General features: G+C 37.7%; 1 protein-coding gene across 1 annotated transcript in view; it reads left to right on the top strand.

Annotated features, from left to right (window-relative positions):
- LOC124544765 (CUE domain-containing protein 2) overlaps positions 1 to 10,896 on the top strand; it is an 87,737-nt gene extending 76,841 nt beyond the window's left edge. The window contains exons 7-8 of the mRNA XM_047123441.1: positions 383 to 563; positions 7,067 to 10,896. Coding sequence (XP_046979397.1) covers positions 383 to 529 — 147 coding nt within the window. The 3' untranslated portion in view covers positions 530 to 563; positions 7,067 to 10,896. The remainder of the gene's footprint in view (positions 1 to 382; positions 564 to 7,066) is intronic.
- The last annotated feature ends 2,458 nt before the right edge of the window (positions 10,897 to 13,354 follow it).

Genomic DNA, 13,354 nt, shown 5'->3' with positions numbered 1-13,354 from the left:
GTGTACAAGAATAGTGATCTATGTTAAAGATGTTAACTTTGATAACTGTACAGGTTATGTATGTTGACATGTTATGTATGTTGACATGTTCTTGTAGTTAAAAGACTCAATATACAAATACAATGATGACATGTGTACATGTCAGACGACTTTTGGATTTGAAGTATGCTAAATCACAGTCTTCTTCAGTATACCACATGATAATGACCCAAATGCCAAAATTGCAATATTGCAAATAAATAATTTTTTACAGTCAGTGATGACTATGATGTCTTTTCAAAAATTTTGCCTGACTGTCTACACGAACCATGAGATGTTAATCAATTTGTGTAATGTTTCTGTTCAAAGTTTTAATGGAGTTGGTATTTCTCATTGATCACAGGAGCCTAAGAAACTGGTGAGGTATCGTGACAACAAGATTGTCAGTCTTAAAGGAGAACGTTTCACTGAAGTTAAAAAAGATGATGAAGAAGATGTGAAAAAAACATATGTGAGCATCAAGCCAGCAAGGCAGTATCGTTTCCACTGATATTCCTCCTAGAGCTTATTTGCTCCACAGAAAGGTATGATTCATGTTTAAGTTGTGGGTGGTAAATATCCAACTAAGGATAAGTGAATGTAAAATAATTTACTGTGGAAAGTTAAAAAATTCCTCAATAGAAGCTTTACAGTTATGACTCTGATAATCTTGCTGTTTTTCCAGTTCGCCATACAGCTTAGGAAAAACATTGCATTCCAGGCATTTTCTTTCTTTCTTTCTTCACACTGACTTTGTAATCAATTGCAAACCATTACGTGATACTTCCAGTACACATTATTCATTTATATGTCCTTCTGGTTGTTACACAACCTCTGCTTTGACATTTTTAGGGCTGTAATTCGTAGTAGTTCTGCATAATAGTATTAAAATAGTCCAACATAAATCAAGAATATTTTTATTGATTGCTACTTGATTTTGAAAAACTGAATACCATTGTTCCTAGGACTGCTCCAAGTTTTTCAATTTAAATGTTACTCTTAACTGACTGTAATAATTAAAGCTTATCACTGTCTGTGGGATTGATAAGTATTTGATATGAAAAAGAAATTGATTGTTAGTCATTTGAATTAATACAAATCTGAAACATATGTAGTTCTTTTGATTTTGCATTGTGGTTACTGTCCCTGCCAGTTGACACTGCACTGGAGGCAGATGAGCTGGCATGGTTATTGCAGTGGAATTGTGTGGACAAGTGCCATGGTGGGTGCATGCAACATGTGGTGTGGGCAGACCCTCCGGTGGAAGTGTTTACCTGCAGGTGACAGTAAACCAGACAGGGCAGTTCTAACGCAGAGTTAACAACCGTGGATCTCACCTTGTGCCTCAGGCCAGTTGCCGCTTCCATGTGCTAAGTCATCGGCCGTCCATACCAGCCATGTGTTGTGTTTATCCTTTTGCATACATCTATATGATTACAGACTTCCTATTTCCCCATAGATTCACTCAGATGGCAAATGTTCATTTCCTCTTGGGGGGTGCTGTTCCCTTGCTTGTTGTCGAGTAACTCTCGGCCTGTTTAGTACCATTGCTGACAGTATTGCTGAGTGGCATTCTCACACTTGTACAAGTGCTGAAGTGGCAACGAAGGACATTCTTACACATGTAATGCTTCTACTTTTTTCTTCCTCTTTCATAATATTAACTGTGTGCCACTATGGACATGGAATTTATACATACTGACAGATACAGTTGTACCTACAGAAGGAACAGCAGCAGTAGCATGAGCAGATGCAGGCACTGCTAAACCAGAATGCAGAACATGCCACTCAGGTGGTGGGCCAGGCAGCTGATGTGCAGTTTGCTTACCCACGTCGAACACTGTTTGCCAGTTTCAACAAGTCTATGGACAAATGGGAAAATTAGCTCCACTGGTTCATGCCGCACTGCTAGGTAGGGTATATCATCAATCCAGTCAACAAAACTGCCATGTTATTGTGCCGCAGCATGGTGTTGTATGATGATGTGCAAAATTTGAAGCTCTCCACTGATCCCAAGAAACTCCTCTTTGACAAATTTTATTGGTTGCTTTCGGACATCGAACCTGTGTGTTGGTGTCTTGGTTGCAGTTTAACCCGCACTACAATGGTCTCTAATAGTCATACGTAGCCTGGATCACCAATTTGCAGAGTGTCTGTATCCAAGTGTCACTTAAAAGTGCCCGAAATGTGTTGCCTTATTTGCAGACTCGCTATTTCAACTTTGTCCAGATTGCGGAACCATAACTTACAGTAGTGGCAAGGGATGACCTTTCCAACAATTGGCTGGTGGTGCAATTAGGTAAACATGGTAAACAGCCCCCTTTGCCCCAGGTGGCCTTCCCTGTAGCCAGGTTACCGTGTGTTGATGCTGTTGATGATTCTGGTTCAAAGACATCATAGTGCTGTCTGTAAGCAGTGTCGAGTTTGGTGGGTTTGCATCCATTGACTTGTCATAATTCCCTCCCAAAGTGTAAGGTCCGTGATGTTGCTTACCTTGTGCTCATTGAGTGAACCAGCAGTCCTGCCCCGACTATCTTTTGGTACATGTTTTGCATGATTGCCCGCATGTGGAGGCCATGTGTGAGGTATGCCGTCTGATGGGCCATTGAACATTGTGACAGTTGCTGAGCCATCAGTCATCAGATGACCCTGTGTTTTCACTCTCTACAACATCCCACACAGGTCTCTCTGGGTATTTTGCTGATGTTGGTAGTGAATAGGCACATGATTGAATTTCAGATAGATACTAGAGTGATACTCAGCCTCATTAGCTTAGATACGCACAGGCTCTTGGGCTGTCTGGTGTTCAGCAGCCATTATATCAGGATGTGTTGTATAGTAAATCATGTAAGAATGTGGAATGGTAACTTAAATTATAATGGTCAATTCATTGTTGCCTCCTCTGGTGATCGGTTCGGTGCCTGAGTCTCCAGAAAAATGTTTTTTAGCTAGAAGCATTATCTGTTTTTTCCTTCCATATAGTTGACATAGTCCATTTAGTGTCTCAATCGGTTCCTTTTCTGGATTTGGGCTCCTTACTACAGTCAAACAACCAGCTGTTCAAGAATACATTGGGCTGGTCAGAAAATTTTGAGGTCCACATTTCTCTTACACTGTCAGCAGTGCTTAAATTTTGTCGCCCCCGACCCATTCCCTACTCCATGCACAACAAGATAAGAGACTGCATTGCAGTGTTGGCAGGCTCAGGACCTTATTTCTCCTGTTTTGTTCAGTCGATAGACCACCCCTTTGATGGTGATTCAGAAGCCTACTGATGCTGTGCATCTTTGGGGTGATTTTAGACAGATGGTCATTGCGCAGTGTGTCACAGAATCATATGCAATTCTTCTGCCGAAGGAGTTGGTGAAGTTTCTGTATGGACCATTATTTTTCACAAGTTACATTCACAATACGTACTTGTAGTTTCCATTGGTTCTTGAGCTTTCTTGGAGCTCAGCACCCTCTGTGGACTTAACCAGTTTATTCGCTTGCCTTTTGGAATCTCATCTGGTCTGTGGATTTTCAATGAGCTTTTCAGTCATTCAAGCAGTGTTTGTGCTTTGCTCCCTGTTTATCTTCTTTTACACTGGTTAAACCCTTAATTCGTGGCATGTGACGTGTCCCAGTATGGCATTGGTACAGTTTTGCCTCATCACAACCAAGATGGTACTGAACAGACTGTTGCTTATCCATCAAATATGCTTTCTGCAGCACAGCATAATTATTCACAGGTCAAAAAGGAGGCACTCACTACTATTTTTTGAATTAAAAAGTTTCATGTTTTCTTATATGGTGCACAGTTCCCCCTTATCACCAACCACAAGCCACTGATTCCCTTATCTAGCGGTCAGTAGCAATCAATATGTGCAGTCCAGCAGCATGTTTGCAAGGCCACCAGTCACAGAGTCTCATGGATTTGTAGCATCTGAAGTCGCATACTGCGGACCATCCATGGCTCATTGTATTTTCCCCTGGGATTGCTTTTTGGAGCAGGTCTTAGTCCAGCAGCAGGGAGAGCTGCCGAGTGTCATCGTGAGTGACAAAGGTTGGCGGTTGTTTGTGGTGGATGTCAGTTGAGAGCAGGTGAGGTGTCATGCAAATCAGTTATGCCTGCACATAGTCAGGTCATCACAACATGGTCTTCCAGTCAGCCAGGTGGTACAGTTGGTCACAATGTCGTTCACAATTGCAGCAGTGTGCTTTCCCATTGCTGCCCCCCTTGAACCCTTCACTGTCCCTACTCCCCCATCCCCCCCCCCCTTCCCTTCACCTGAGGTGTAGGGCCCCAGCGAGGCTTGCTCCTGTGCCTCCCAATGTAGAGTCCATGGACTTCGACATGCCATCCTCTTGTGCCTCCTCTCTCCCCTAGCCATCGGATTTGCCCTCCCATCCGCCATTGCCACTAGATCAACTGTTGCCCACCTCCTTGTCCTTCTACCGCCCTGGCAGCATTGGCATTCTCTGCATTGGCGGCTGGTCCACAGACTGAGTCTTCCAAGTTCTGCAGTGGAAGTGGCGGCCAAAGCCAGGCCATTTTCAGTGTTATGTGAACTTTTCAGGGGAGAGGGATTTAGTATCTTCATCAGCAGACATCGCAATGCAGGCAGATAAGCTGGTATAATTATTGTGGCAGATTTGTGTGGACAGCTGCCGTGGGAGGCAAATATAGACTTGTGGCATGGGCAGATCTGCTGATAGAAGTGTTTAAATGCAGGCGACAGTAAGCCAAGTGGGGCAGATATAATGCTATGTTCAACAACCACAGACCCCGCGTGGCACCTCGAGCCGTATGTGTTTTCTGTGTGCTCGGTCATCAGCCACCTGCACCAGAAGTCTGTTGTGTTTAATCCTGTGTACATCCATACACAATTTCTGACTTTCTGCTTCCTCATAGACTGAATCAAACAGTAAGTTTTGATTTCCATTTGCAGGGTTCAGTTCCTCAGCTTGTTGTCAAGCCACCGTCGGCCCATTCCGTATCTTATGCTGACAGTGTTGTTTAACAGCATTGACATGCCTCTGCAGGTACAAATCTAGTGTACGTGCTTCTTACATTATGTTAACTTTAAAGCCTCCATTAGTAAAATTTTCATCCTGATATATCCTTACTTTCTATTATATATATATAACATTCCACGTGGGAAAAATTATATATAAAAACAAATATGAGGTGACTTACCGAACGAAAGCGCTGGCAGGTCGATAGACACACAAACAAACACAAACATACACACAAAATTCAAGCTTTCGCAACAAACTGTTGCCTCATCAGGAAAGAGGGAAGGAGAGGGAAAGACGGAAGGAAGTGGGTTTTAAGGGTGAGGGTAAGGAGTCATTCCAATCCCGGGAGCAGAAAGACTTACCTTAGGGGGAAAAATGGACAGGTATACACTCGCGCACACACACACATATCCATTCACACATACAGACACAAGCAGACATATACATACAGACAAATACCTCTTCAGTTTTAGTCTGCTGTTCATAACCAATAAATTATGTTCAGAGTCCACATCTGTCCCTGGAAATTGCTTACAGTTTAAAATTTGGTTTTGAAGACTCTGTCTTACTATTATATAATCAATCTGAAACCTTGAAAGGTTCACAGAACTTTCCCTCATATACAACCTACTTTCATGATGATTACACCAAATGTTAGTGATTATTAAATTATGCTCTGTGCTTGCAAAATTCTACCAGACACCTTCCTCTTCCATTCCTTTCCCCAGTCCATGTTCCCCTACTGGTTTTCATTCTCTTTCTTCTCTACTGCTGGATTTCAGTCACTCGTCACAGTTAAATTTCCATATCCTTTAATTATCTGAATAAGTTCCTTTATCTCATCGTACATTCTTCCCAGATCTTCATTAGCATATAAACTTGTACTACAGTGGTGGTTGATGGTTTCTTGACTACCTTGATTACAATAATCCATTCACAATCAATTCATCCCACCGTATCGAACTTCGGTCTGCCCATTTTCCTTTTCAGATTCTCTAACCTATTTACCTGATTAATGAATCTAACATTCCATTCTCCAATCCGTAGAATGTCAGTTTTGTTTTTCTTGAGGATATCCTCCTGAGTAGTCTCCACCCAGGGATCTGAATGGGGATATATTTCACGTCCTGAATGCTTTACCCAAGAGGACACCATCATCATTAACCCCCGTACAGAGCTGCATGCCTTGGGAAGAGGAGAGGGAGGGGGGGCTGTAGTTTTGTCTTGCTTTCAGCCATTCACAGTACCAGCACAGGAAGGCTACCGACATGTTGGTTAATGTTACAAGACCAGATCAGTCAATCATCCAGATTGTTGTCCAAGCAATTACTGAAAAACTACTGTCCGTCTCAGGAACCGTGGGTTAGTCTGGCCTCTCCACAGATACCTGATACAACTTCACATTAACGTCACGCAGATGGCCTGCAAGATTTAATTCATAAAGGCACATAATTAGAACAGGTATTGCAGCTGACGTATTAATGGACTTCAGGCTGTATTTGTCATTTTATAATGAGACTAGATATTGACTTGATTTTTTGCCAGGTGTTTTCATCTTTCCACAATTACATTTCTTCTTGTTCCTAAGTTTATGACTAAGTGTGTACTGTTGTATGCATTGCAGGCAACATTTAAAAGAATGAAGACATTTAGCACTCACTCTCCATGGCCGTGGAGTTATTATCTTTCTTTCTTTCTGTACTGCCTGTCATTTCAGTGGCATTTCACAGTCATACATATGCTTTGATTGTCATTAATATTTGGCTTCAAAAATTATAAGACTGCATATGGCGTTCTGCACTATTTGTTTGTTAGAGTTCATGTTCTATCTTGCATTTTGAACTTTAGTATCTCTGGATGTCACATTCATATTTATTGATTTGTATGTGTTTTTAAAGTCCTTATCTGCTAGTTACATTTTTGTTCCATGATGGTGATTCACTTTTCTGATCTGTTCATTATATAATGATGTTTCACTCTTGTAATCAATTTACTATATAATGATAGCTCACTTTTGTTATGTGTTTATAATATAAAAATGTTACAGGTATTTTAGCATCATCTTTCTGGTTAGAGGAATGGGAAATAAAAGAGAGGCCGCACAAAGAGATGTGATTTTGAAAGAAAGGTATTGTTTCAAAGAAGAGAATTTATCTTTGCAGCTAATCTGAAGAATGAAGTTTTACAGATTGGACATAGTGAAAATATTACAGAAAATATTTATGCATTCCTTTCTGTTTGAAGGCAGTTATACTTTGCGCATGGACTTCATGTGCCATTACTATTCTTGAGCTTTAACTGTTTTCTCTTCTGAAATTTTGTAATATTCTTTTTAATATACAGATCTGAAATGTGACATTTTGGAAAGACTGGACAATTTTCCCCACACTTTATAACTTGTACAAGTTTTGACACAGCACTGTCTCTGCCAAGAATGTATTTATAATTATTACTTCTTAGTGAGAATGCAACTGAACATTGCTTTTGTCGGATGCCATCACTGAAGTGTTCATTAATATTTCTGAATAGTAATAGAGTCTAACAGTATTCTTGCTGCAGTCTGTACCACTAATGCCAAGCATTAGAGACCTATTTAATGTTCCTTAGAAGATAGTTTCCTCACTATGCTTATTTTATTTGTATATACACTTATTTAGACTACATGCGCATAGTTGGAGGAATAATAATGGACACTGCAGGGTATTCTGGCATCAAGAAATTTACCTTTTTTCAGCCAGTCATCCAGTATTGAATTGCTCTGTTACATGAACTTTCATATGGCACAGCAGTAATTGCTGATATTGCAGTGCAGACATTTTGTATAATTGTGTGCATAATTATTTATACGAATTTTGTTACGTGTAAAAAGTGTTGTGTGTTTCTTATACTTGTTTAATTGTATGTCACAAAAAAGACGTCATAAATTGTTTAGTACGAGACAGTTCCATATAAAATGGAACATGATATTATCAGAGTATTCTTTGTATTTGTCATGTGAATTATTCAGATATTTTTCTCATTTTTAAGGCACGTTAACCTATGCTCTGGTAGACTGTATTTTTTCATTGATGGGAGTACTCTTTGTACTGGAGCATTTTTGTTACGTGTGTGTGTGTGTGTGTGTGTGTGTGTGTGTGTGAGAGAGAGAGAGAGAGAGAGAGAGAGAGAGAGAGAGAGAGAGAGACTGAGTGCTAGTATTGTTTATTTGAATGAGTGAAAGAATCATTTGTTTGATAGTGTCACAGTTACAAGTTTCTTATGTCATAGCTTGCCATTATTGATCATAGAAGTACTTTATTTATCTAATTATTTTTTGTAATTTTTTTATTTGATGTTTTTTGTTACAGTTTATACATATGTGAGTGTCATAGATATTATCCAATTGTAAAACTCAGTATTCACGACTGAGAATATAAAGCAGCTACTAATTTAAATAAGGAAAGCTGCAGAATTGTAGAATATATGAATATGCTTAAATGGTTTTGACGTTTAAAAATGTTTTAAGAAGTTGAAGTACTTTATTCAGTGCATTGTTCTGCTTCATTGGTGTTATCACAAATCAAGAATGATAAAATTTATTTTAGTGTTACTCCGAAACACAAGAAGTCAACAGTAAAAACTCATGTAAAGAACAATGTTTTCATTTTCTCATTTGATAACCGCACTTCACTGTGTGTTTTTCATACTCCTTAAAGACGCTATGATACTTTCAGTTCTTGCACTAACTGGATAATCACTGGTGTTAAAATAGTGCTGTGAAACTTTCTTATTTCCTTAGTTGTGTTTAAAGAATAACTGTGTCTTGAAAATTATCTTAGAAAAAAATATGCAGAATAATCTGAATCTTTATGATCCCAGCTGTCTTTCACATTTGGTAACTGTGCAATATTAAATTTGACCAAACTTATAATCAATGTGACAAGTTTATTTGCTTGTGCATGTAAGTGGTAAACACAAAGAAGTGTTTCTACAGGTCTCTCTTTCACAGCATCTGAGATAACATTTCCTTTCACAGTTCTACTGCTTATGATTTGTGACTTACAAATCTGCCTTCAGGTAAATTCTTCTACAGATGTTACTTCAAGTAGTGTTAGAAGGCCAGTAAATCTGTGCTATGTGTGCCAAGTGATTTAATTTTAGTGCTAGTTTTGTATGTACTGCTGCAAGTGTGATATATTTTCGCAGTGTCTTCCTCAGTGGCCAGAGATGCTTCAGTGTTTTTACATGAAAAAATACGAACAGTGAAATGTCATTTCAGAAGTTTTGTAAGGATTATGTTATATCTACAGATGGGTGTATGACTGAAGCCATTCAAATCATTTAATTATCAACCTCATTTCATTTATAGCTCTATTTGAGTGGATCAGGTGGTTTCAGTGGTTTGTGTGTGTTGGATGCCCATAAAGCAATGCAATATCTATGATCAGCAATGTAGCATTGTTTCCCTTTGTGATCTTCATCATAAATAATCTGTTTGGCATGTTAATCTGATATTTTAATTGTTTTGTAGTATTTGCTTTTAAATCACAAACATAAGTAACTGCAGCTATAAATATATGGATGGCTGTACCACTACACTCAAAAGTTCCATTGAACTGCTAGTACTGTGGAAGAATCTTATAGCACCAGCATTGCACAAGGCTTTTTATAGTGGTTTATTTCAAATCAGCGTGGTTCATTACTTCTTAAAGATTCCTTGGTTTCATTGCTGTATCTGATTTCTGTTGTGCAATCTTTCTTGATGACAGTTATTAATTAAAGGTGGCGCCAAAGGAGGAAATTACAGTCTCATTGGTGATCCCCAATTTACTACCATCTCAAGTTTAGTGCTGTATCCTTTATTTCACACCAGCAGTAAAATGTTGGAGTAATTTTGTGTTATCAGTTTTGTTCTGTATACGTGACAGCAGTACAAAGGCCAGGAAGTTTGTTTCCACACTATTTGTCTTTTTCTCAACAGAACTCTTGGTATAATTGTGTTCAGTATAAAATGTAAAATGACTTTGAGGAAAAATTATAATGTTGACATCACTCATTCTACGGCTGTTGTGTCTTTTCTGGTGAAATTCTGTAGCACTACCATTGTACAGAGGGACACTCTTCAATACAAATACTATTTTGAGGTCATGTTTGGTCAGTATACATGTTCTTTCTTGTACCTGTGTGACAGATTCTGTTTTTTGCTAAAATTTAATTGTAGAATAGTCATTATTGATTCCACATAATTCCATTAACATTAATTTTGTGCTCTTCTGTTTTATTGCATTATGTTTGTCATTTTTCATTTCAGTTCTATTTTATTTAACACATGCAATACTGTATGTTTCTGCCTGTTTCTAATGACCTCATGGTTGGTGAGAAGTTACACCCTAATTATCCTTCATTTTGTATGCTAGTAGTACAATAATTTGAAAACAATGTGCAGAAAAACTTACAGTTTTTCTTTGAAAAAATCAGAACAGTCTTTTTGCACACTGCTTCAATATAAAATGTCCTGTGACTTTTTGGCCTCAAGTAAATTCACTGCCTTTTCCGTACTCTTTAATTTAAAGTTGTACATTGCCATGTTTGTATTGTGCCTAGTGTCTGGTTCAGTAGGATCAAACATGCTTTTCAAAATAATGAAACCGGTGTTGCTTGGAATTTAAAAAACAGTTTAATGCTAATGGTTACTAAGATAAACAGCCGTAACCTAATTGGCAAAGCATATACCAACTTACTGTTCACAATGATAAGATAAAGAAAATGTCTCTTCACTTTTGTATTATTGCACAATAAGGTGCATAACAAACTGAAAACAGGTAATAAAAAAGAAGAAATCAACTGTATTTATCGGAAGTAGTTTCTGGTGCGAGTTTGGAGGGGGGGGGGGGGGGGGGGGGGAAGCACCTCTCAAGGCGATAGGAGTGATGAAAAAGTGATGTAGGTAGATGACTGAAAGGTTGTGAGATGTGGAGTAGGGGATAGACACATGGAATGAGTGGGCAGGGAATTACAGCAAAATAGCTAATGTGAGGCCGGAGGAAAATTTGTAAATCTCTTGTTAGAGGATTAATTCTTTTTCCCAAAAATTGTAAAACAGTTTGAGTCTAGGACAGGTGTGTATAATTTGCATCTAACAATATTCATGCAATATCACTGTTGGTTAGCTAAATGCATCTGCATTTTGGTACCATCTGTCCAGGTGCAATAATTTGGACTTCTTGACAAAGAGTATCATACAGTATAGTATAATTTCTTGCTTTTATGTCCTAGCAATGGAATTGTCATTAAAGTGAACTTTGATAACTTCTCTTGTTGTTTGATCTTGGCAGTCCATTGTACACTCAGGTAACTGACTGAAAGTTACCCCCACTGTCATTTACCAATTGAAGTGAAGAACATAAAGAGCTGAGATAAATTCCACATGGTCATGTGCAACAGAACTGCAACAAAACAGAGTTTAGCCTCTTTCTACCCCTCACATCACATTTTCTCCCAGTAACAGTCTTGACTTGGAATAGTTTGTCTTAACTGCATACAAATTAACTTCATAATTTTTCTATTGATTTGTTATTGAAGATCTGTTTCCCTGATCCACTGCTGGTTTATAGTTGTCAATGTATGCATCAAGAAATTTTATTTCATATTAACGACAGTATTGTTGAAAATATTTTTCACTCACATAAATGAAAATATGATTGATATATTTCTGCCAGACATTGTCACTGCTGATGAAGTGAATGACAGTATAAACTCCAGTTGTCAGAAACTCCTTCCTTTAATTTAAATATTATGAACTATATCTATCACAGATGTTAAGGCTGAAATGTACAAAAATGCTTATTGACATCACATTAATTGGAAATGAGACTGTCATTCATTTTAAATTTACACTGGGCACTTTTGACATTGCTTGATAGGAATGTGTGAAGATGTTTAATGTGGCAAGTAGTTGGCTGAATTCACTGTGACAGTGGTGCTGGTAGAAAGTATGATTGTTTGAATCACAGAGATTATTTCCCCAGTGGTGATGGGGGATAACTGAGAGCAATTTTAAGAAAGAAAAGACATTTATGTTACACAGAAGTTTTCCAGTCATACTTTCATAACACTGACTTGCAGTTATTCTGCTGTTTATTACTCTAAAAATGCTTTTGTATGTGGCATTAAATTGTTCCGATGCTACATGTTAAATAGCAAAAAAATCCTTCACCTGTTATGGTAGATGATAATGGAGAGAATCACTGATTATTATATGGCTACATAATTATATTTTATGTAGTGCTTCTCTCATGTGAAAAGTTTATACATCTTAGAATGTAAAATATATCTGCACTAATTTTCACAGAATAAAAATTCATTGCTGAATGACTTTTTACTAAAGAGTTACAGTAATGTATATGGTGTTGAGCTATATTTAATATAATTGTCTGTTCATTTGCCATAATGGCACTTATGCTGCTAGAGGAAATGTGTTCAGATTTACTCTGACTGTTTGATACTATATTATTGATGTCTTGGCAAAGTCAAACTTGTGTGAATCATTGATCCTTTATGTGGACTTAATATCTTTGTGTGAAACATTTACATTTTTCTGTCTAGAGGCTTTACAATTAGTGTTATACAAATCACCGTTCAATTTTGTGTAGAAAATGTAGAGTTAGAATTTCACAGTGAAATTTGTTCCACAAATGTGCACTCCCCCCCCCCCCCCCCCCCAACCCCCCCAAGCAACAATTTAAAGAATCTAATATTTGGTAGAAATGTAGATGATAAGATACCAGAAAGTGTATATATGTGTCTGATATTTAATTTGTAGAGTACTTCAGGCATGTTGTTGTAAATATTATTTCTAAAATTTATTATGCATGTAAATATTTTATATTAAGTAAAATGACTCTGACCTATAGGTTCAAAAATAGTTTCTTTTCTGTCACTCATCTGTTACAAGAAAAATTCATCTTTGGTGAAAACTGTATTGTACTCTGTTACATGCAGTAGAATAGCAGATTTTCAATGATCAGTAATTCATACCTCGTGCAAATTTTTATATCCCAACACTTGTATTTTACAGCATATTTTCAAGGAGGATAATGAAGACTTTGTACAAGTGTTTCTTATCTAACTATTCGTAAATTCTACTGAAAATGACCAGAAGTAAACCAATTACGCAGAAATTGAAAACAAACTCTTTTCATTTTTATTTATTGTGTAAGGTAGTGTGCTCAAGTTCATTATAAGCCTATTGAAGTTACAATATGTTCAATTGATGTTGTTGCACACAGCAGACTGAATTGTGGTGATGCATTATACATTTTTATCATACTTAACCACTTGATAAATCAGATTTTGT

The sequence above is a fragment of the Schistocerca americana genome, chromosome 8 (genome assembly GCF_021461395.2).
Source record: "Schistocerca americana isolate TAMUIC-IGC-003095 chromosome 8, iqSchAmer2.1, whole genome shotgun sequence".
In the NCBI taxonomy this organism is placed as follows: Eukaryota; Metazoa; Arthropoda; class Insecta; order Orthoptera; family Acrididae; genus Schistocerca; species Schistocerca americana.
This window is presented reverse-complemented; position numbering and strand designations above follow the sequence as displayed.